General features: G+C 53.3%; 1 protein-coding gene across 1 annotated transcript; it reads right to left on the bottom strand.

Moving 5' to 3' along the window:
* Nucleotides 1-266: 266 nt before the first annotated feature.
* Nucleotides 267-24,298, bottom strand: LMX1A (LIM homeobox transcription factor 1 alpha). Its single transcript, XM_052665647.1, has 9 exons — nt 24,075-24,298; nt 23,811-23,925; nt 23,121-23,307; nt 5,008-5,240; nt 2,578-2,747; nt 2,395-2,472; nt 2,247-2,316; nt 1,969-2,136; nt 267-1,483 (listed from the first exon to the last, which is right to left on the bottom strand). The coding sequence occupies exons 2-9, from the start codon at nt 23,884-23,886 to the stop codon at nt 1,323-1,325; spliced, it is 1,143 nt and encodes a 380-aa protein (XP_052521607.1). The 5' UTR covers nt 23,887-23,925; nt 24,075-24,298; the 3' UTR covers nt 267-1,322.
* Between the last annotated feature and the right edge of the window lie 920 nt (nt 24,299-25,218).

Raw genomic sequence — 25,218 nt, 5'->3', positions numbered from 1 at the left:
AAAACTCAGAGCATGTGACAGAGAATGTTGTCCAAATACTCACTGAACTCTGGCAGCTCTGTGTCATGACCACTGCCCTGGGGAGCCTGTCCCCACCACCCTTTGGTGAAGAATGTTTTCGTGATTTCCAACCTCACCCTCCCCATATATTTAATACCCAATGAGAAGAAGCAATACCCAACACCTTGCTGACTCAGGAGATTATCCAAACACTTCCCTCCCGAGTCAACAGGACACCCCACACAAGAAGAGACCAGACATGTCTGTTGATTTTTTTGTTGTCTTTTAATTTCACCTTGCTACGTGATTCCTGACAGTGTCAGCATCTCCTGCCGGGTCAGCCACCTCCAGACCCTGCTACATTCAGTGTCAAATCAAGCTGTGCCAATCAACCAGTGTTCTGAGCCTCGCAGCTATTCATTGCATGTCTTTATATTGTTTGGGAACAGCAGCACAAAGGGACACAACGCATGAAAACGAGACGGGGATGAGGCGATGGTCGGCTGAAAGCTCGACCCGGAGAACTTGCAGAGATGGACCTGTGCATAAGGTGGGAGATGCAAGGCTCCTTCCTCCTGGCAGCATGGGCTGGTGCCTCCTGGAGCCAGGACATCACTCCACACCACCCCATCACCCACCTCTGGGTATGGGATGGGTCTGTGCTGGAGGAGAGAGGTGAGGATGTCTCCAGCTCCAGCACCAAGCACCAGCCACACTGAGTGGCAGGGACAGGATGCCATCACCTTGCTGTCCCCACCACCCTTCTGGTGAGGAGTCTGCTGCAGAATTCACCTCAAAACAAGTAGGGTAACCTGAGAGTACCGAAAAGAACCGACCCCGAAACCCAGACCTACCTCCTGAAACAAACAGGTGTTCCTTCCCTGCCGCTGGGCTTTTGCAACCTAAACATAACGTTTATAAAAAGTAAATTATTTCATCTTATAACTTAAGTGCATTGAGTATTTCCTTAAATATGGTTCACGCTGAAAATAAAGTTACTTTCACTGTACAGTAAATTTCTGATAGACTTAGGAATAAACTTTGTGGATACAATCTGGCGGGACATCCCCGCACACAGCCACACGGCTCTGCACACACGCGTGCCACACACGTACACCCAGCCCCACATCCTGGGGAGACGTCTCCAGGCTTCTACATCTGCACGGCAACCTGAATCCAACCCGCCAGCTGCCCAACCTGCCCCTAACCCTAGGATCCTAAGAGAAACGTGAAACTATGCAACCCAAAATTTGTTGGGTCCCTGGGCATCCCGAGCTACAAAATGTCACGGGACAATGTGCTGTTGCAGAGCTCTGTCATGCTCAGGAGGTGAAGTAAGAGCTCTGCATGGAATACAGGTGGTCGATGGGGTTCCCTGCCCGTGTCTGCAGTGGCCCCGCATCTGCCGTGGCAAGGAAGCAGTCACCCAGGTTGCTCAGTGAGGTATCGTCGCTGTCCATATCATGGAAGAGGGGCTCAGCACCTTGGGGAGAAAGGAGGGAGCAGTGCTGAAGGGATGCTGCATACTGCTGCAGATCCCAATGTCTGCAGCCGGCTCCTACTGGGACAGCAAAAGCCTGCTGAGATGCTCTGGGGGTGCTGTGCCATGCCAGGGTGCTAAACCCTTATGGATTAACATCATCAGAGAGGTGCTGGCACCGTCAGAGATGCTGAGATGGCATCAGCAGAGAGATGGTGGAACTATTAGGATGGAGGCGGCACCATCATGGGGGAGATGGCACTCATAACCTTCCTACCAGAGCTGCCTTCTTTCTGCTCCCCTTGGCTTTGAGTCCAGCTGCTGGCCACCAGTTTTGCACTGTGGGGGTTTTATGGCAGCAGAGATTGCTGCCTTCCCATAACTTGCTACACCCCTATCATGCAGCCCACCCTTTGACACTGTGAGGACAAACAAGAGTGCAAATCCAGGGGATTTGTGGCCTGCCCCCCCTCTCCCTACAGCCTTACCATAGGGGTGCATGTGGTCTCCAGGCATCTGCGGGGGGGTGAGCCCTTGCCGGAAGGGGTCGGAGCTATAGACCTGCTCCATGCCCAGGAGCTGCTGTGGGGGTTGCAGAGCGGTGTAGGGGTTCATAAGCCCCTCCAGCCCCCCAGGGCCACTGCTGTTTGGCTGGGCTGCAAGACAGAAGTGAGTTGTTGGCATGGTGGGTTATGGTTTTTTGGTGGAAAGGCTTGGAAGGCCCGGAGAGGGCCTTTTGGGGTGGGAAATGGGGAGGGTTGGGTACCTGAGCTCAATCTCTGTGTGTTCTGCTGGTCCTGCTGTTGCTGCTGCTGCCTCCTGGCCAGTTTCTTCATCTGGGTGAAAAGAAGGGGAAAGAGCAGAGGGTCATGACACAGCTGCAGGGAAGGGCAGGAGGGGGCCCCTGAACCCACCTTTGCTCTCTGGTTCTGGAACCAGACCTGCACCACACGTACGCTCAGCCCTGTCTCGGCTGCCAGTGTCTCCCGCACCTGGAGGAGGAACAACATCTCAGTGGGACTCACACAAGATATGGGGGATTCAAGAGGGAGCAAAGCTATTGCCCAGCCCCCAGGCCACCCCCAGTGTCCCCATACCTTCCTGCAGGGCTTGGAGGAGACCTCAAAGGATGCCTTGAAGGCCCTGCGCTGTTGCGTGGTCAGGATGGTGCGTGGGCGCTTGGGTCGCTTGTGGTCCTTCCCCTCCTCGGCTCCCTTTGCTGAGGCTGGGCCCATTTTGCAGACACTGTCTTCATCGTCACTTTTACCTGGGGATGGGTACAAACAACAAAAGGGACCAAGATTCAGGTCCCTCTATGGGGCTGGATGGCTGTGCTATCCTCATCTTCACCCACCAAGGTGCAACGCAGGTTGGCCAATACACATCCTTCCCTCTCGTGAGCTGTAAATCACTTGCAGCCTTTTCCAGCAAGCTCATTATTTGTTAATTGCTAACAAAACTGAGTTGCTTGTTAGAAACCATGCAACGCTCAGCAGGCTGCAAGGAGTTGCCTGGCCCATGTCCCACTGTGGCACTGTGGTGTCTCTAGGATGCAGGGACATATGCAAATCTGATGCCCATAGCAGGAGGATGCAGTGTGAGGATGATCCCCACTCACTCCTGCTTTGTGGGATGTCTCCTGTGCTTATCATCTTGGGACACCTTCCACACGCGATACAGCACTGGTAGTGCCCAAAGGCACCAGAGCAGTGGTTCCCAGGAAGAGGGACGCTGTGCCCATGGCCACACCAATCAGTCAACTCCCAGTAGGTGTTTAAGTGGCTTTTTGGGATCTGGATGTGAGTTTCACCATTGAGTTTACTTTTGGTGGAGGGGAAGAAGTTTAACAAATGCCAGGATTTGAGACCTGCACTGATGGAGACACTGAGATGCCTTTGCACCGCCGCAAGGGGTGCCTGCCCCAGTATCTCTAGTCTCAAAGGGGATGAGCTCAGCACACAATGCTCAGGCCCACACTGCTGTGCTCTGGGAAGGGGAAAAACCCACTCCGATCACTACCCCCCTTTCCATTCCCCCAGCACCTGCTCCCCAAATCCCTCCATGTGTCAAAGGAGAAGTGGAGCCGGATTTGGCTGGGTATTACTTTTAATTAACTCTCCCTTTCAAGCCTTTCCCCAACGAGGGGGGAAATTAATGACTGTCTGGGGCTGCCCTTGACGTCACCTGGGAAGGGGCCAGGGTGGGGGACATTGTGCATGCCCCCAGCCCGACTTGCCGGCACGGGGGGGCCAGTGTGGCCGCAGCAGGGCCGGGACATTCCTCGCCTGGGAGGATTTAGGAAGAGGAGAACAGTTAGGACGCTTTTAATTGGAAACCGGGGTCCTCTTTCAGAGGGGCTTGTTTGCTTAGGCTCGGCTGTGGTGGGCTTGGAGGAGGCAGTAATTGAAGTGAGGGTTGGGGAGATTACAGGCAACATATGGCTTGCTTTTTATCTGCACTTTCTCATAAAGTGGCCTTTACTGTGCAGAGAATGGGGGGGTTGGAGGGGAAGACAGCCCTGCGGGGACACCCAGCTGCATCCCTGGATGAGGGATCTGAAGGTGCTGAGGGTTCAGAATGGGCTCCCACTATTGAAGGGGGTGCGTGGCACTGGTGAGCCCCATGCTGTCCCTCTGCATGCCTCCGCTGGGACTTTTCTACTGAAAGTAGTGTGTTCCTGGGGAATTTCTGCAACGCAAAGCCCTCATCTTGGCCAGCAGCTGGGAGCGCGGCCGGCCATGGGCTGATGAGCCACGGGGGAGAAAAGCTCCCCAACCTTTCCCAAAGTGCCCTTTTCCCCCAGTCGGAACAAACTCAAATTGTTGTGGGATCAGCAGCTGATTCTGTTCTTTTCCTGCCTGACATTTTTTCCTCAGTTCCTATTTTAACTAAAGGCGTTTGCATCCCCCATAGAGCAGAACTCCCTGTGCCGCAGCCACTAGGACATCCCCAGCACACTTTCCCAGGGTTCCAGCACAGTGGTCCACCCTTGCTGTTCTCCTTCACTTTTTGTTACCATCACTGCTATCTGGGGAGAGATTTTGTTTTGTTTTGTTTTTTGTTGTTGTTCTTGTTTTGGGGCGGAGGGGGAGGTTGGGTGAGTTTGATATTAAAGAGCTGTTGTCTTGCTTCATTCCTACCCCTGTCCCGTCCATGCAAAGGTAAATCCTTCCCTCCACAAAGCAGATTTCCCTACAACGACCTTCTTTTTCCATAGTTTGGGAAGCACCAATGCCTTTATTAGGGAAACATTAACCCAGTGCTTTCTGCTCACAGCTCATTTCCAATTTTGCTGGGTTTCTCCCTACATTTGTCATCCTGGGAATCACGCAGACACGAGTTGCATCAACTGCATATTCAGGTCTAAATGTTGATCTCGATATCCCACCACTGGTGCTGCCCCAGGGGTTCCACCCCCTGCCTTATTTCTGCAGCATCCCACCTCAGCTCTACAACAGAATTCTTCCCCCAATGACCCCAGGGCAGGAGCAGCAGATCGGGGCAATGCTGAGCAGATGGCCCCTTACCGGAATCTGACAGAGCCGGGCTCACCAAACTCAGCAGCTCACGCTCCTTCTCGTAGTCGCCCTTACAGAGCAGCTGCCCTTCCTTCAGCACAAACTCGTCGCCCTTCTGCAGGCGCCGCTCGCAGACACAGCAGCAGAAGCAGTGCAGGTGGTAGACGCTCTGCTGGGCACGCATCACCAGCTCGCTGGGCGCGATGCTCTCCAAGCACCCGGCGCACTTCACTGCGAACAACCTGTGGGAGCAAGGTGAAACCCCATGGGATGGCACCCCAGGGAGCTGCGGTGGGGTTGGTGGGCATCAGTACAGAGTGATTTTGTCACCTCGTCTGTGGATGTGCCGAAAGGACACACGTGACGGTGTGATGTCACGCATTGACCTTGTATGGGGGATGCTGGTTTGGGTCAATGTTGGTGGATTTTGTTCAGCTATGGCTGAACCATGAAAGATGAAGACCCCAATGCTCGGATGTCAAATAAATCAACACCAAATCCCTAACAGCACAATTCCCACCATGGGATGAAGGACACATCACTTATTGGTTAGGAAGCCAACCTACCCATCCAGCTTCATCCAACTGGAGGCTGCCATGGAAACCCCTCCAAAATCCCATAGAATCACAGACTCGTTAAGGTTGAAAAGACCACCAAGATCATCCAGTACAACCGTAACTGATGGCCCAGGCTGGCAGCAGGGCACTGCCATGGCCCCATCTTGGCTACAGAGTGCACTGAGGTGCCCCAAACTTCACCAGGGCAGTGAGGTTAGGGCTGAACTGAAGACTTAGAATCATAGAATCATGGAATGGAAAAGACCGTAAGATCTGCCAGTCCAAACATCAACCCACTCTCATCGTGCCCACTGACCATGGCCCTCATGGTGCCACACCTCTGCTGTTCATTATGGTCTTGTTGACTTGTTGACCAAATGGAAAAGAAGCTCAGATTGTTCTTTGGCAATGATGTGACAATAGTTGCAGCAATCTTAATTGTACAGTCCGTAATAATAACAATGAGAGCAATAACCTATAGCTTTAAGCAGAGCTTGTCCTTGACTTTTAGTGCCCTGATCAAGAAGCTCAGCAGCACAATCACTGATTTACAGCTGGAGAAACCGTGCGTGGAGGCAAACCTGGGCTGAGAGCTCAGCGCAAAATTTGGAGGTATCAAAATAGAACCTCCCCACTACCCCAGTCATCTATGCTTTTGGCTTGGATACCATAAAAAAAAATTAAAAAAAAAACCTCACTCCTTACCCAGCCTTGTCTTAAATATCTGTGGGAACAGGACATCAGTATTCTCTGTTTTGATGACTCTGACCCAGAAAGAGAAGGCAGAAGTCAGCACACATCCTGAGGTTATCTACGTGCGTCCCTGGTGCCCTGGATGTGTCCCCAGGCAGGACCTGCATGGGAACACCACTGCTTCGCCTCAGCTGTTCAGACCCCCAGTTCACTGCTGGAATTACTGGTTTTTAATACAAAAGGTCACCGAGCTCTGATTAAACACTTCCAGCAGCACTGCGTGCTTGTTCCTCTGCTCGTCTCCCTCATCCCTGCGTGATTTCTAGGAATGGAGCTGCCTGCCCAAGCGCCACAGTTTTAGCCTTTATTTTGTGGGTGCACTTACAAAAAAAACCCACCTCAGGAATGCAAAGTGCTGAGTCAGCCCTGCTGCTTAGAGGAGAGAAACAGATGTACAGGATAAACCCATCAAAAATTGGGGGGGGGGAAATGTCTTCCTTTCATTTCCTCACCCAACAGTGGCTCAGTATCTCTCAGCTGTGCAAGCCTGAGGGGATGAGCAGGCAGCAGCTGGTGGCATCTGTGCCCGCCTCAGTGACCAGCAATGCCCGCCTGGACAAGCACCGGGAGGGGACTGCCCCCAGCTGCCAGATGTGCACACAGCTGGAGGGAGGACTCCCACCCTCCTTGGGTGCTGAGGGCTCAAGGGATAGGGCACAGAGTCCCTGAAGGTACCTGTTGTGCTTTTCAGCTGTTCCAGCCATGAGGAAGGCAGCCCAGTGTCAGCACTGCACTCATTCCGTCTGTCATTACGTCTCTCTTATGTCAAAGGGAGGCAATTTGTACCCACAGGGTAATGCATCCTCATCCTGTTTAAATGGAGTGCAAGCCTTACCTGTTGGGATTGCTGTGTTCTCAGTGATAAACCTCTGATAAGCTGCTAAGACAGTGCAAGCAGATCTTCATGAAAGAATCACAGAATGGTTTGAGCTGAAAGGGACCCTTAAAGGCCATCTGGTTCAACCTCCCTGCACTGGACAGGGTCACCTACAGCTCCACCAGGTGCTCAGAGACCCATTGAAAGCCTCAGCAAAACCCTGGAAGAGAGTATTTATCAATTCTGCATTCCCCATCCTCACAGAATCACTAAAAGCTGCCAGCTTCTGCACATGGCCAAAGCCCAAAGCTATCATAACGGCAGCACATCCTATGTCCTGCATCCCACATCACACATCCCACAACATACACCCTACATCCCACATCCCTGACCCACACTTTCCCATGGGGCCATCGCAGCACCCGCTGCCCCCTCTGTACTCCTTTATGTGGAGGTGATGCTTTGAAAGGGGCTGTGATTGACGGGCGCTTCCCGGCTGCTGTCTGTCTCCAGCTGCCTGCATGCGCCGCATACAAACGGGAGCCCCTCCGGGTTGAGAACAGTGATATTCAACACTGACGGACAAATCCCAAACACCACTGAGGTTGGTTTCGGTGCAGCTCTGCCGGGTGGGTTCACATCCCCCTGGGAAGCTCTTTGCAGCATCCGTGTTCCCTTCTCTGGTCAGCCCCAGCCACAGGGGCCATCCTTAGGGCAGGGAAAGCCATGGGGCATGGCTTCTTCCAGGGGGTGTGATGGCACATTCACCCCCAAGAGGACAGACGCATGGGGACAGCGAGAGGCACGGGGAGAGGGGCTCAGTGCCACCGAATTGAGATGTCCTGGCACCCAGCCACCTCCTCACTCACAGGACAGGGGACAGCGGGAGTGGGGCTGTGGAGAAACGCCGATCACTGTCAACCCCACACCCAGAGCTGGGTTTGGGATGTGGCTCATTCCAGGTTGCTCTGTCCCCATAGGTCCCCAAAGTGGGGCGCCAGTGCTCCCCCAGCCCATGCCCCAGGCTGTCCCCTGACCCCTCTGTCTCCCTGCTGCCCCCTCCTCCCCCCGAGGCGGACAAGTGTTCCCTTTACTGCCTGGCAACGGCGCCTGGGCTAAGCTTGCTAAAATATGAGTGGTTTTTGGCTGCAGTACCAGAAGGCTGCAGTCCTACAGAGAGAAAAAAATTGAGCACTCCATGCCATGGCTCCAGAAAGGGGGAGAATTAGATTTCACACCGAGCAGGCTGGACCATGGCATTCTTTAGTTAATGCTTAACAAACGCCCAAACAAAAGCAGCCAACTTAGCTGCATGTTTGTAAAATGTATTCTCAGCAGATTCGGGTTTATTGGGGAATTCGCTCGCTTTGCAGCAAGTGCTGTTTCCCTTTTTTTGTTGTTGTTGTTTAATTTCCCTTCTCCTCCCCCCAACCCGGCTCTGTCCCACTGGCTGGATACATCCCAGAGCTGTGGGGGGATGAAGCAACTGTGCTTCCCAGTAATCCCCTCTTACTGCTGGGTATGGGGACCCCAAGAAGCATTTCACCAAACCTGCATCCCAGTTCTGCCCTGTAGTGCAAACCGCTTCCCAGCTCCACACCCAGCCAAAAGCACAGGCAGAAAGCAAGCTCTATGGCAGGCAAAGCCATAATGCACTGAATTTTGGGGACTCCCGCCTATAATATCCTGCACCACTGGGAAGGGTAACAGCCCCATGCAGCACCACTGAGCACCTCCATTCAGGAAGAACATGGGGAGTGGAGTGCATCTGAGCCGCTCCCACCCCACCATGCCCCCAAGAAAAGAGGGATAATTGAAACCCCACAATATCACCGCTCCAATTTAATATCGAGAGGAGCGCACGGGAGCCAGAGGTCAGAATTAATTACACCCCACCATATTTCAGCGCGCGGCCGCCGCTCTGCGTCCTTTCCTAGGGGAGCGGCGCTTCCACGGAGAGGTCGACAGCCATTATTAGAAAGAGCTGATTTCAACGGACCCCCAGGAGCTTTTCAGAGCCTTTGTTTGCACCGAGATTAATGGGGAGGCAAACGATGGAACAGCAAAGCCACCACCAGCAGGACGATGCACCGCGGCCACCAGCAGCCCAATGTGGCTCTGGGCAGTGCATCGGTAGAGAGGGAAATGTTGTTGATGCCATTCATTTTTTGGCAGATTAAAATGTGATTCTCTTAAAATCCTTTTTTCTTTCTTTCTTTCTTTTTTTTTTTCCCCTTGCTTTCCAGAAAGTAGGAATGCTGGATGACCCCACAGCGTGCTCGTTTTCCTGCCCTGTGGGGTGCTGGCGGCGCGCTGGGTTGCTGGGGGAGAAGAAGAGCAATTTCCACCCCCTTCCTCAGGTTGAAAAATGAAAACAAACAAACAAATAAATAAATGAGCAGTGAATTTCCCTGCAGAATTTCAAAAGGAAGATTAATAAAATAGAGAAGGAAAAAAAAAAAAAAGGCACTTCCAACTCATGCGGGTTGTAGGCATGAGCACAGAGTAGCCAATATCCTGCGGTGCTGCAGGGTGCTTCCCGGTGCTCCAGTGGCTGTAAAAACCACTGGGCTGGATGAAATCTAAACAGAGACAGTGCAGCCTGAAATAGAAGCCAGCTGCTCGGGACCAGCATGGCAAACTGCATCTCGCCAGGCTGCATCCTGCATCTCTATGGGCTCAGCCTCAGGGTAGCTACTGTTGGAACGGGGTTTTGCTTGAGCTCTGAATTAATGGAAATATTCTTCCGAAACAACATTACATTTAAGCTGTCTTTTCCCCCCAACTCGAGCTCATATCATATTGCAGCCCTCTCCCATGCATGCTCCCAAGAGTAAAAAACCCTTCACATCCAACAGCTCAGAGCATCCACAGGAGCGCAGCCCCGCAGTTATCAGTAACCAGAAAAGTGCAGTGCTGATCCTTCAACGCTCATATTCTAGTTGCTACCTGCAAGTGTGAAGCAGCCTCAGGCCCTGATACAAGTGTAAGAGTCAATGTCCATCAAAGGGACAATGCTCAGGGATCCTACAAGTGCTCAGCACTGAAGCTCATATGATGCTTCCTCACGACCTCAGCTCCCTTCCTTTACTTGCACATGATACACCATACAATATTTAATCACATATACAGATAATTATTATCTCTATAATGTATACTTGTATATATTTATATAATAGAATAAAATAATTACACTGGACTGGAAAAGCAAACACGCGTTCTCCAGGAGACGGGTTCCTGCCTCCTGCTCACACGGGGTTATCACAGCCCTTCCCTGCAGCCCCCAGCGAGGCAGGATATTACTTTGTTGCTTATTCATTTTATTGCTTCTCCTTTCTAAATATTTGCTTGGCAGGGGAAGGATTCCCTTTACACCGTATCTGTTTTTTACAGGTCAATTGGATTTCTGGCTCTCACAATCCCTCTTCCCCCTCAATCGCGTTTGCAAAACAAATATTAGTTGTACCAATTAGCAGAGGCAGCTCAGCACTGTCGGCCCCACACCAGGAGGCTCTCCTGGCCCCAAAACAGTGTTGTGGAAGCTCACGAGGGGCTTTGAGGGCCCCAAGAAAGACATCAGCCAAAAGGACAACACACAGCACTGCGGCAAGGCAAAGTTTTGCAGGCACTGAATCACTGCTGGGGTTCTCCCTGTTCACTCTGAAACCTAATGAGTACAACCAACAGATGCCACTGACAACACGAACAGACGTAGCAAGGTAGATTGAATCCATCAACCCCCAAAGCCACCTACCCATAGCAGAGCATCAGAATCCACATTTCTTTCACTGAAAGACTGAATACAGCACTTGCCTGGGGCAGGCATGGGATAGGCCACCACAGATCCCATTACTCAGCGCAGGCGGAGGTGACAGGGTGGCCGTATGCATTGGAAGCACACTGCTAAATATGTCCCTCCCGTGCCAAAAGTCACAGTCCCAGGCAAAGGTATGGGGAGGAGGGGGAAGACAGAGGGCACACGTCTGGTACCTAGCACTGCATCCATGTAGGGCAGCAAGAGCCACATCCCCCCCGTCACATCGAGCGCATCCCTTCTTCCCGGTGACATCCCTGCGATGTCACCCCTGGCCCTTGTCCCTCAGCCCACAGAAGGTCAGCCCCAGCAGCATGCTCACCACATATGGTGACTGGTTTGCTTTGGGTCCGGCCGTCCCTTCACTGCAGCTGGGTGAACAATTCACAGGGCATAAATTTATCCGGCAGATTTCAGCCCACGTGCTGTTTGCTAAGAGCCAGTGCAGAGACCGTATTTTATCCCTTTGGGTTTCTTTGGCATGCAGTCAACCTCCTGACCCTGATCCATTCGCAATCGGTCAAGAGCCACATTCAACCCCCCTGCCTGCATCGTACAGTCCCACATCACGCTGCAACCCCTGTACCTCAGTGGTACCCCCAGACATGGGTGCCCCGAGTTTCACCATCTCTTTGCCCCCCTATTTATAGCCATGTGCGTGGGGAGATGACCAAGCTGCTGAGCGCGTGATGGCAAGTGCTGCTCCTGGACGTCACTGAATCCTCCTGTGACTGTTCTGCCCTTGGGGTCAACCAGAAAACCCCTCTTGGTGGCACCAGCATTGCAGACCTGCCCCTACAGGCTTTGTGAACCACATCTGGGAGAGCCTTTACTGGAGAAGGAAAGAGGAGAGCATCCCTTTGTGAAGCAAACATATAAAACAATGTCAGCAATGGGAAAATAATGTAGAGAAAAAGGGCAATGTGAGGGATTGGGTCTAGAATCAGCCTTTATCTGACATCTTCATCAGTGATCGCAACAAGGGACTTAATTAGCATGTTAATAACATTAGCAGGAGATAATAAACTGGAGAAGATGGGAAGGGGGCCCTGGAGAGAGATCACAGAAGGACAAAGGATAAGCAATGCAGAGTGCGCTTCCATAAGCTGAGCACCCAAGCTGACTAAATACTACCTTGTCCCTAAAATACATCTGTGCCTCACCATAGCACTGATGGCACAGCACCCCAGGCCTTCCCCTGGCTCTGTGGAGGATCTAAGGACAAGTCAATTCCTCTCACCGGAACTAGGACTGGTGCTAGAGCGCACACAAATTCGGGAGGCTCTTGGCCACACAGCAGCCCTGCATCAGGAAAGGGCAGGAGTTTTATCACCCAAATGGGGATTAGAAGAGGTTCCTGATGCACGAGTAGCTAGAGGCAGAAAGGGAGGAGGGAGATGCTCTGCAGTGATTTGTGGGCTGTTCCTGGGCTGTCCTCGCTGCCAGGTCTTGGGCAATGGGATGACTTTTGTTGCAAACTGGAAGAACGGGAGACATATGTGAAGGAGGAAACTCACATTCCTCTCTCATAAGAAATCCGTTCTCACTTTCCCCCAAATCGCTCGTACACCCAGAGCTCAGCCTCTCCAGGCTGCCTTGGACACCGTCCCCCTCCCACGCCCAGATGACCTACTCGTCCAGAAATGGCCGGGGCGGGATGCTCTCCTCCTCCCTGCCCGTGGACAGCAAGCCGAGAGGACTGTGCATCCTCCTCTATGGAGTGAGATATAGAAAATATTGGATATATCCAGTTTATGAAGTCCTGAGACCCTAAAATTTGCCATTGGCTTCACTGGGGCTGTGGGTCATGAGGACTCTTCCCGTCTGCAGGGTTGGAATTTCACTTGGTTAAAATGCTCTCCCCATTTCCCAGCCCAGCATGGTGTGGGGAGATGCAGGTGCTCTCATGCAAAGTCAGAGCCTCTCCAAGAGCTTGGCAAATCAATACCTGAGAACTAACAGTCTGAATCAAAGCACCATGGAGCCCCCCAGGCTATGGAGCCCGCCACTGTCACCTCCTGGGCAATCCTTCCTGCTCCCTCTCACAGAGCGTTAACTCTGAAATCTACTGATTATTGTACAACCTGCCGAACACCTTCCAACCTGACACCTCCTGGGCTGGGCAAAGCAAGGGGACCCCCATGTCACTGAATGGGCTGATGCTGCACCCTCCCGGGGCACCCAATCACCAGCTGGACTTGCTTTTTCAAGCCTCAGTTCCTCAAGCAGGCAGAAATGCCGTTATTAGGGCTCGAGGCAGACAAGAGGCTGCGTTCTTCCCCCATCAAAGGATGTGCAATTCCCAGTGCAGCACTTCTCATTGCATAGATATTGGATTTGGGAAATACTTTCTGCCACAGGTGAAGCACTTTTCCCCCTCCCCACAGTGCCCCTTTCAAATGAGGGAGGCTGAAGGCAGCATCCCGATGTGCTTCAGATATAACAGCACCCCTCTTCTCTCCCCTCCAGCCTTCCTTGTAGCGCTGTGTGAATCCAGCCCAGCAGCCACCCCACTAATCTCGTTTTCCAGGTTGTAAAACCCCTCCTTGGTTGCTGGGACAGAGCCTAACCTCGCCATGCTTCTAATAGCCTCGAGGTCCTCAACGGGGAATCGCGCCCAGTTTCTGCAAACTATTATCTCACCTAATTCCCTCCATCCCGTCACTTAAGGATTTACAACACAACCTCCTCTGAAATGGTTTCTGGTAAATTCTTTGAAAGCCCTTCTGGTGCTCGCATCATCGTCAGGGTCAGCAGTGCATTAATGGCAGAGCATTTACGCGCCGGGTAACTCATCCCCTGGCAAGTGTGTTTGTTTGTGCTTTTTAAATTCAGGAAGCAATTAATAGTTGCCACAAAAGCAACATGCTTCTCTTGGGCGAGGGCCATAAAGCCTTGCCTCACTTTGGGGAGTTCAGATGCTGCCGTAATCCTCAAGGAGGAGGTCGTGGATGGGGCTTCTTCTTGGGGTTCTTACACACCTGTAACCCTGAGAGATGGGACTCCTGAGCCAGTTTGAGGGGGGTGTTTTGGGAAACAGCACAGATAACACTGACATGATCTGAGCACCTTCCAGATCAGCCTGAAGCCAGAAATGCTCCCACTGACAGGCAGGGGAGGACTTTATTAAAACTCCTTACTGTGGCACCTGGAGATTTTAAGAACAATTGGACAACAAAGATAAGGCTACGGTAAAGTCAAGCTCCCTGTATACTCACCAGGCATCCTGCAGGAAGCTGAAATACCCCTCCCCTGAAGCTCAGCTTGGTTAGCTCACCATAAAAACCCATTACTGGAGCCCAGCATTCTCTGTTCACCCCCAAAACTACCATCCCTGGAATCCAATTTGGTTGGCTCACACCAAAAACACCATCGCTGGAGATCATCATCCTCTACTCACCCCCCAAAGCCCAGCATCATCTGCTCACCTCAAAAGTCCCCATCCCTGGATCCCAGCATTCTCAGTTAACCCCCCAAATTCCTACTACTGGAGCCCAGCTTGATTGGCTCACTCCCAAATCCTCACCCCTGGAGTCCATCACTCCCTTCTTACAACAAAAAAACGGCAGCACAAGGAAAGCAGAGACAGTAGAACCTTTCCAACAGAGCTTTCTCCTTTCTGACCAACACAGCCTCCCCACCAAAACCACCCTCTGGATGCTCAGCCCCCTGCTTCTAGGAGCCATGCTCCCTTCCCACATCAGCCCCCCTCATCCATCAGCAAGCAATGATTTCCAGCCATACCCTCTGCACAAGACTCCCAGCAGCTGCAGCCCGACCCGTGCACATCCTCTCCCTAATCCTTCCTGCTCCAGTCCCTGGCTTCTATTATTTTCTGGCAGGAGTGAGCACCACATTAACCCTCATGCACAGCTCGAGCATCTCTCAGCACATCCCAACCTGGATTCAAATTATAAATGAAATGTTCTTGTAGCAAGAGAATTTGCGAGGGCCAATTGTCCATTAATATTATAAACCCCCGCTAATTCTTATTTAACAAGCCATCCAAAGGGCCCCTCACAATGGCTTTATACAACCAGTTGTTACAAGAGGGACTGCCTCTTCCCAGAGAAGGACCAGTAAATGCCGTCCAGCATGATTTCTCCAGCTTTTGGGTAAGTCCTGAAGTCGGGGAATGTTTTCTGTGTGCCACATGTGATGCACATACACAGGATCAGCATAGAGCAGGTACCCAACAGCCCTGGTTTTCAGGCTCCCAAAAAGGGGCCAGGAAGAGCCCCAGTACCCAAGCTCCCTGCTGACCTTGAAGCACAGGGCTGAGATGGTTGGCATCATATGACAGGTCCCAATGCACGGCGGGCTCTGCTCAGAGAGGACATGCTGTCAGACGAATTTAACACCCGAGAGCATTCCCAATCCCACTGGAGGAATTCCTGGCAGGGGCTCAGGAATCGCCCACCAGTGCAAGCAGCCAAGTGCCATCACACTGGTTGGGCTCCAGATGACCGACTCGGTCCTTGTGGCTGGTGGGCTGGCAGCACACATGACAAGAGGTTCCCATCAATGCTGCTCTCATATGCCATCGTTTGTTTGAGAATGGTCTTTTAAATAAGCCTACAGCTAATGGGCTGCAAGGAAGGAGGTCCACATGGATGTCCTGTCCCTGGAGGTGCCCAAGGCCAGGTTGGTGAGGCCATGGGCAGCCTGACCTGTCAGAGGACGTCCTTGCTCATGGCAGGGGATAAAGCTGGGGAGATTTGAGGTCCCTTACAACCCAACCATTCTATGATTCTTGAGGTGCACAGCATGCCAGCAGATATTGCAAGAGCAACAATCTGGAATGGAGGCACTCCTCAAGGAACGACATGGAAAGAGCTGATCCTCGGAGGCCAACTTCTTGGAGTTTCCCAAACCATAAGAGATGCTTGAAGCTGGAAGCCTCCCTTCCCACTACACCTGAGGGCCCCCAGAGCCAGGCTGGCATTTTTAGAGAGGCCTGAAGAGCACCTCTATCACAGGGCTGGTCCCAGGAAAGAGCAAGCTAGACCCTGCCCTTCCTCTTCTTTCTCCTTGTCCCTTCTGGCTGGCCCCAGCCCCAGGTTCTGGAGCACAAAAAGTCAGATCTGCCCACACTGCTGTGGGGCCCTGAGCCAGCTCTGGCCCTAACCTCAGGATGAAAACATCGGCTCTGAAACACAGCAACAGGGAAAACAGACAGGACATGTGCACAGCCAAAGATTCCCATGATGGGCAGTGCTCCTACATCAGGGTTGGGAGAACAGGTGATCTGGGGCACCTGCTCTAAGCTACGGGTTTCAGGGGGTGCCGCATTCATTTGGGGCAGGCTCCCAGCAAGCAAGGTGAGCAAGGGATTACCTTCCAGCCCCACAAACCCAAGAGAAGCTGTTGGTGGGGATTTGGCAGCACTGCTCCAGCCACATCCCCTGTGATGCTGGTGGGAGTCAGGTGGGGACACCTGAAGGGGACACAGCTGGGTCATGTCATGGGTGTCCCAGCACATGACGCAAAGAAAAGAGCAGGTGGGAAGCGTGCAAGTAATGGGTCCAGGCCAGAGCAGCCATGAGAAGCCAGAAAGTGTGTTCAGCTATTTTTATCTGCAGGGCCCAACACTTAATACTTTCCTATCTCCCACAAAATGTCACTCGAGTGCCGGCCGAAAGTTTACACCGCTCACAGACAAGGGCTGAAACCTGAGCACGTAATCCCTGCCCCAGTCAGAAGTTTTAGTGGGATTCACAGCGTCTGGTTGGGGAAAGATGAGGGGAAAAAAAAAAAAGAAAAAAAAAAAGCTTTTCCAACCTGAGGAATTGTAGCTGGGGTCAGGAGATTCAGGACAGGCAGCACAGAGAGTCACCTGTCCCATGTGAGGACATGGGCATCGCTGCCCCTCAAACTGAGTGCATCTAATGACCCCAAATGCCACCCTCTCTCTTCCATCACAGGCTCCCTTGCTTCCATAAAGGCACAGCAGAGCCTGGCCATTGTTAGGCTCACATCCTGCACCCTCTGCACCACTTGTACACAGCTCAACATGAGCAAACAACGTGGAAAAGCAACTCTGTGGGATCCAGAAATCGTCTCCTGCAGAAAGGAGTGGGGTGAGAGCCCCCGGGAACCCACGGCCAAGGCAGAAACCCACATTCCTGGGATGGCCAAGAAATGACCACATCTATCTCCCTCCATCTCCGGTTTCTGAAGCATCGCCGTCCAAGAAACTCCGGTGGATTGGCTGCAGTTAAACAGAGGCACGCAAAAACCATAGTGCTGCGACTCCAGCAACTCCACAAACATCTCACATACTTTTAAGGACGTTGAAGAAATACATGTTTTCCCCCCCTCCCCCACCCCCCACCTTCCTTCCCCTTTTTGTGAATTTATTAAAAATTTAAAAAAAAAAAAAATGCCTCGAGGGATAAAGTCATTTAGAACTACTTAAGAAACACAAAGCATTAAAAAAGTCCATAATTATTTCTCTGCCAAGGGCTTGTCAGTTTGAAAATCCCCGCTCTTGAACCACTAATCCTCATGGAAAAGAAAAAGCCACGCAGCTCCGGCAGGATGTGCTGGCGGTTGCCTTTTGCTGCCTTTTTCCAGGAGGCTGCAGGGGAAGGCGTGGGCTCGGCTCTCGTTTCGTTAGCACCTTTCACCCACAGCGTTTTCCCCGATGGATGGAGCTGGACGTGACGCGCGAGGCTCCGCCGGCGCCAGGATGGGGAGGGAAGGACCAGAGCTGGTGTTTGGAGGCAGGATCGCCTGAAACAGGCGAAATAAATCAGCACGGGGTGGGGGCAGGTTGAGTCGAAAAGCCAAGGGTTCAGGGAGTTGCTGGGATTGTTATTGTGCCGTTGGAAATAGTAAAAAGAGACGTTATTGGCAGCAAAATTGTGCTTTCTCTGCAGGAAGGGGTGGGCCATCCCGGCAGAGCCGGGTGGATTTGAGCTCTCCAGGTTCATTCTAGCCTTGCCATGTGACTTCCTATGGGATGGGTGGCACCAACTCACCATGGCACCAGTGTGCCATGGGGTCCTTTGGTGGCCATGGAAAAGTGGCCTCGTGAAAGCAGCCGCATCCCCAGCTGCATCACACTCACAGTACAGATGGTTCCTCCCCACTTGCTTGAAGAGCCTAAAAATCACTTCAGAGCTCACTCTTCATTCACACAGACCTAAGAGGACACCATAAGGGTCCTTCACTCATCTTGGATCTCCTGTCCCATCACTTTCTCCCAACCCATCTCCATACCCAATCCTCCCATCTTCATAGTTTTGCATATCCTCAAGGCATTGCATACAGGAAACCTTCTGTTTCACCTCAAGCCAAAGCTGAAGCAAGCTCAGGCTCTGATCTGGAAGACTTTAAGCACCATTAAACTTTTAAGCCAGCCCACTGGGGCTCACTCTTTTGTAATTATGGATGCAGAAGGAAGGAGCAACATTCACCTGAGCAGGCATCAAGAAGATTCAAACATTTAATGGCTTTCCTAAACAAGCTCCCACACCCACAGCACTGTTTAAGAGGACGATGCTCGACAGCACTCCAGTGCTCTGCCCGGCAGATATACATAATTAAGCACTGCATTTCACCATTGCCAACCCAGTTGTCCATGAGTGAGTCAGAGCCATCCTATCACACTGGAGACCACCAGTGCCCAGCCGTGAAGGCTTCCACCCATGGCTTAGGCCAAGTCTGCAGAGACTATCTCTACTTCACACATACTTTTGCAGGATTAAATATTTTTAACGGGGCTAACAAGTGCTGAGCAGAAATGTCAGCAATCAGAACACCCCTATGTATTCAGGATAGGGGCATCTGGAGGGAAAAACCCTGCCTCTCTCTAATAAAAAATTGCTGTGTCTGAGCGCTGTTGTCAAACTATCTCCTGTTTCCAAATCTTTCATCCAAACGCTTCCCTGAGCTTTCAATAGCAAAGACAGCAATCCAGCCTCCCTCTTCCTGCTCAGCTGCTCCAGAGCCAGGGGCTCTCAGCACACACAGGGTCTGGCAGCCGTGCCCGGAGGGGTTTGGGGCCGGGAGGCGGTGGTTCCCTGCAGGGATTTTCCACGGTGGCGGCAGAGGCGGAGGCCGGGAAGAGGACAATGGGCAGAGGAACGATGGCCGCGTGAAAAAGCATTTGTTCCGCTGTCAAGGACAGAAAGCTCTCCCCGGGAGTGGTGCTCGGAAATGGAGCCCATGAGGGAAGGAGAGGGGAAGGGAGCGGAGATGGTGCAGCGGAGGATGGATGCAGTGGGGCAGGAGTGGTGCTGGCTCTGCAAGGATGGCACTGCCCTTTTAGGGGGTTTTCCCAGGTTCTAGCCATCCTCATAGTTCACTTCTCTCAGAAGTTACAGTCCCTGCAACACTGCCTTTGGTCAACTTTCCGTGAAGGTGGAAAACCTGTCAGCATGCACAATACAAAAACCAGGCATACCCAGAGAAAGTCTGGAAAGCCATGCCCAAGGAAGGTGCTCAAATCACTGCAATGCTATTTGAATCTTTCTTAGATAAATTCATCTAAAAGTGCCTGGGACACCTCTTACTTCCACATCCCTCCAGCCTCCTTTTCCTCAAGCATCCTCAGCATTAAGGGTATCCGGAACACATCCCTTTGGCACTCACCACAAGTGGAGAACACTCAATTCAGACCCCAAATTCACAAAGATTGGAAGCGATCCTATCATCTACGGACACCCTACATAGATTCCATCACTGCGTGCTGATGGTCTCCAGCACAGCAGGAAGGGTGGTGAGGAGCTTTGTCACATGAGACTGTTGCTCCTTTTGGGGATTGTTAGACACGATGTTAATCATAAGGCACAAACCTAACTATGGGCAAGGATAAGGCACCAAAGACACTCTCGTTACGGGGCCAAGGCTGAATTCAAAGTGGGGTTTGCAGCAGGAGAAAGGGTAAGTGGGAACAGAAAGTGGTGAGGAAGGATGGGGAGGGTCAGAAGAGAGACTGGAGGGAGTGCAGGCAGGACCCCATGTTAGGACCTCATCCCCTCTGACATCTCCTGCGGCTGAGGAAGGGCCCTCCCAGAGGCTGTGCCCCCCAAAGCACCCCTCCCAAACAAAGGTACCGTTTTTTTTTCCAACCCAAGATTTACAAGTTTAACTTGCAGGCATTTTCTTTTGCACACAAGGCCAGGAGGGGATTTTCTTTACCATCACGCTTCCATGCATGGAGACACCCACAGGACCCCAGGAGTAGAGGAGCTGGGACTCGCACCTCTCCGCAGATGCTGGCAGCAGCACAGAGCCATCACGCAGTGCGCAGACGGCCCCGGCATCACACAACTGCCTGCCCCGGCCGGGGAGTGCAGTGCTGCGGCGGCGGGGACCCGCATGCCAGCCTGCTCCGAGCCGTGCTGGCCATCTGCTCCCGCCCGCCGCGGCTGGGGATGTGCCAAGCCGGCACGCCGTCGCCGCGCTCCCCAGCTGCGCCCCTCGGCATGGCCGCTGCTGCTCATGGGCACGGGGGCTTCCAGAGCCCATCCTCACCTCCTGCATCACCCTGCAGTGGGGCTGTCCCCATGGCGTCACCCCCAGGGTGAAGCCCGAACCTCATCATCCTCAGATAGATCAGATTTGGCCAAGCGCCGGCATTCGAGATGTTCCGTAACAAATGTCCTCTGTCCCAAATTTGCATTGTCCTAAGCGTGTAGGTCAAGAAATCTCCCGCATGACGGCTCTGCACGGACTGTATAGCATGGGGGGCACCGGCCCCCATCTTCCCCCAAGGCCACTCCAGCTCCTTGAGAAATGCCCCAAGGAGATACCGAGACCCAGCCCAGCATCCCCAGTCTTTAATCCATCTCTCTGCAGGTTCTTGACCTCTTCACGAAAGATTAAGAAATGCAAAACATCTGGTTTAATAAATGATTCATCAATTTCGAGCGTCCAGCAAATCAGCCTCTTGCTTAAAACCGCCCTGCAACACTTTCCACGGGTGTATTTATAACTGAACACATAGCTCGGCAGTCCCATGCTTGGCCATTAACCCTCCACAGCCTTGGAACGAATGGAGTGAGGAAAACATCACACCTATTATTTTGGTACAATGCCCCAATGTCGTGCAGTACCGCACCTACTGCTATTCGGTAGAACATCCCAATGACAAAAAATACCGCATATGTGGCTCTTTGATAAAACATCCCAGTGTCAAAAAATACCGCACCCACTGCTCTTCAGCAAAGCATCTCAACAGCCACCAATCCTTCTTTCAACGAAAAAACAACAAACCTCAGCATACCCCAAGGAGGATCCTTGCAGCATGACTGAGGCCACACTAATTCCTAGCCTGCATGGGGCATCAAGTGCTGCTGCTGTTCCCAATTCATCAGCCCCAGCAGCTCTTCCAACACCATCGCCATTGACGCTCCGGCAATGGGGAGAGCCCAGCCAGAAGAGAACAGGCAGTTTAAGCAAAAAATATATTATATATACAGAATATATACAAGGCCACAGTGCTCCATGGGGCTCTGCCCCGTGTCCTTCATGTCCCCATCTCGCCTAGGCAGGAGCAGCCGCAACACAGCTGGGAAACACCCAGAGCAAGCACAACAACACCCGAGCGCAGAAATAGTTATGACTGTTTCCTTTTTCCACTCATTCTCATCCAACCCTATGGCACCGGGTGCTCTGCTGCGTGAGAGGCACAGTGAAAGGGAATTTCTTTCGTGGCTGAGAGATATAGGAGGAGGATTTTGGGTTGCAGCCCCCAGCATGGGGACGCGCGGCAGCAAAACATATGCGTGCTGTAAGCTGGAAGGGTTTGTTTTGTTGTTGGTTTTTTTTTTTTTTTTTTTAGCAATATTTCACCCCATTTCCCTTTACGTGCTCCAAGCAGAGGAACAGTTAGAGAAGAAAATGTGTAGTAAATTGCATTGGAAACCCAGGAGAACCGATAGCTGAATTTCTACAGCCAAGCAAGCAGCACACCCAATCTCTGCAAAATTTTTGCCTAAAACGCAGTGCTCTCCTTTTCACCCCACGGCAGCTCATTCTTCCACTCTTCCGTAAACACTTGAAAACAAGGCCGTGCACACAAATTCTGCTTTCAATTTTCCTTGTATCCATAGCAATTAAATCAGCCCTGCAATACAGGACCGAGGAAAAGTGAGGCAGGCACCAAGCAGGGCTGGTCCCAGCGTTGAGCCAGAGAAGTTTTTCTCCTCTGGGAGTAAAATCACAGCACTCCAATGCGTGCCACTGCCATAGTGAGGAGCCCGGCCCGCGTACAGCTGCCTCAGGAAACAACCAGCAGCCAGCCCAGAGGCACATCCAGCAGCCCCAAAGCCAGCCAGGAGAACCAAGAGGGTACAGAGGGACATGCAGCCCAACGCTGAATTCTGCAGGGCAAGGAGCCCCTGACCCCATGGCACAGATGTGGGGGGCTCCGGTGGGGCTCCCAGCAGAATATCATGGAGCAGCAGTGATAGCAGGAGCAGAATGCGGAATAGAAAGCAGCTGCAGGAGAAGGAATCTCTGCAACTTTCTCCCTATTCCCACTGGCTTTCTTTATATATATAATATATATACACACATATACATAATAAAAAAAATTGAATACATATATATAAAAAAATTCCCATCTCATTCCTCATACACATAGAGCCCTCTCCCCCCCTCCCCCCAGCCCCACATTTTTCAAAGGAGAAGCTTTGGACACCTCTATCCGATTTCTTGCTTTGGTGCAGGGGAAGGCTCAAGCGCACAGCAGCAAGCACTGAGCCCAGCAGGACCCCGTGCCTGCCCTGTGTCTCGGCATCCTCATCCGAGTGGAGGGGGCCAACGTGTCACCTTGCCTGGAGGGCACCGGGGAAACAGCCCAGCGAGGAACGGGGGTTGGAGAGATTGTAACATTCCTCCTCTGGATGCTCAGAGGAAAATAACATGAAAAAAGAGGGAATTTTTTTTCCCCCTTTTTCAGTGCTTTTTGTTCCACGGCTTTGCTCTCACCAACTCCCGACAAAAGGTTTCTAAATTCCAAAAGGCAGCGAAACAACTCTAAAAAAGGGAAGAACCCCCCCAGGGAGGTGGGTGCTGCTGTGCGTTGAGAGAGAACCAAAACCACATCACAGCGATGCCAACGCCTTTGGGATGCGGTGAGAGGGGATGGGAGCACGGGGCCACCGAGCGCTTTGCGGGTGGGAACAGAGTGGGGGCAAAGGGAAGGGGACAAGGGGACGACACTCACTTCTCATAGTCCAGCTTGCAGTAGAGCTTCTTGTCTCGGTAGAAGCAGGTGGTGTGCAGGGGCTCCTTGCACGACGTGCACTGCACGCAGCGCTCGTGCCACAGGCTGTCGTTGAGGCGCAGGAGGAAGCGGTCGGCGATGACCCGCTGGCACCCTTCGCACACGGAGCGGGGCGTCGCGGCTCTGCCTGCGGGATGGGGCTGGTGGCAGCGCCGGGCGGACGGGAACGGACCGAAGGAGTCGCCGCCGCCGCGTCCCCGCGGGTCGGAAAGGGGCTGGGGGTCTCGGGTGGGCCGCGGGGGGGAGAGGAGAGTGCGAGGCGCTGCTCCCGGCTGCGGGGATGGGCCCGTGCTTTAGGGGAGCTCCGAGGGAGGGGGATCGGCCCCGATTTCGTTCCGTTTGGAAAGGCGGCAGTGGAGCCGCGGCTCGGAGAGATGGCGGTTGTTTGGCAGCGGGGTGAAAACGAAGAAAAAAAATAAAGAAAAGGGATGAAAGGAAAGCCTTCGTTTCGATTGGAGCGGGGGACACACGGTTTCGTGGAACGGCGGAACGAAGCGGTCGCCTGGGGCTCTTCGCGGCCGAGGGCAGCGGCGCCGGGCCGGGGCGAACCGGGAACGGAGCAGCCCCACGGACTCCACTCTACCGGGGTCCTCCCACCGTGCTTCCAGCCTCTAGGTCCCCCCGACTTACCCAGCAGAGAGGAGAAGGGGGCGGCGGGGTCCAGGGCGCTCTGCAAAGTCTCCTCCATCTTCAAGCCGTCCAGCATGGTGAGGAGCCGGGCCGGGAGAGGGGCCGCACCGCCCGCCTGCAGACACAGCCCGGACAAGCGGCGCTCAGCTACGGCAGCCCCGGGGCACGTCGCTTCCCCGAACCCTCTTCCCGCGTTCTCCCCATCATCGCAGGGGCTTGGGGTTCTGAGTGCTCAAAGCTGCCGTCGGGGGTTCGGCCGCTTACCTTGGGCGGCTCCGGTGGGGAGGCCTCGGGGACGGAGGGGGGGGCAGCCCCACGCCTTCAGCCACCGCCCCGGGGTTGCTCAGCCGCGGTCCCCGGCGGCCCCTCGCTCCCCGAGGTTTGGGGCTGCGAACCGGGGGGAGCCGCCGAGCCCCGGGCGGCTGCGGAGAGAAACGCGGCGACCTGCGGGGAAGCGCCCGTCCGACTGCTGCCAAGACACATTTCCCGGAGCTGATACCTCCCTGCCCGACCCCCACCCCCTACCCTCCCCTCTCCACCCCACTCGAAAGAAGTTTCCTCCCCGCTCTCCTGCCCGCCCGCCCGCAGCAGCGGCCCCGCCACGCCTCGAGGGGCCGGAGCGCTGCCCGGCTGCAGGGGGCACGAACGGACGGCCCCGGCCCCTCCCCGGCTACGTGTGAGCTTTCGAAGAAAGCAAACCCCGAAAGAAGAAAAGACAAAAAAGAAAAATAGTGGTAATAATAATAGAGTGGAGGGCGGTGCAGCTCTCCCGGTAGTGAAAGAAGCTGAAATCTGCTCCTCGTTGGCGGAGAAGCTCGAGATGAGGGTTTGGGGAAGAAGCCGGGGCAGCGCTTAAGGAGAACGAACGGCAAAAGGGAGGGAGAGGGGAATCCCATGGGCGGAGGAATGGGCACTGGATCGACAGAACTCCGGGTTCGGGAAGGGGAACCCCCCGGGGGTGCAGGTCCCACCAGGAACGAGAAGCCGAAATTCGGAGCATTCCCGCTGCCACGGCGCTGTCCCATCGCTGAGCCCGTCCTGGTCGCCACCCAGGGGAAGCTGCGGAGCTGTTATGAGTTTGTGAGGGTTTTAGGGGATCCGCAACTTCTATGGCCACTGGTGAGCTTAGCAGTGGTGCATCCTCGTCACCAGAAGGTCCTCATGATGTGGGTAACAAAGTCATATCCTCAGGGAGCTGGAGACAAGGAGAGGCCACAGGTGAGCATGTGTGGCTCAGTACCTTGCCAGCATCCCCTGGGGTACTGGGACAGAACCAGTGCATCCCAGCACACCCTGGCACAAAGGCACTGGTACCACACACAGGTCAGCATGAAGCAGCTGTGAGCTGAGCAGCAGCAGAGCAGTGCTAAGCTCTGACACATTCACCTATGTCTCTCCAGAAGGTCTC

Source organism: Tympanuchus pallidicinctus, unplaced genomic scaffold (assembly GCF_026119805.1).
Source record: "Tympanuchus pallidicinctus isolate F22 unplaced genomic scaffold, pur_lepc_1.0 scaffold7, whole genome shotgun sequence".
NCBI classification, from domain to species: Eukaryota; Metazoa; Chordata; class Aves; order Galliformes; family Phasianidae; genus Tympanuchus; species Tympanuchus pallidicinctus.
Note: the sequence above shows the minus strand (reverse complement) of the source record. Positions and strands in the feature narration are given on the sequence as shown.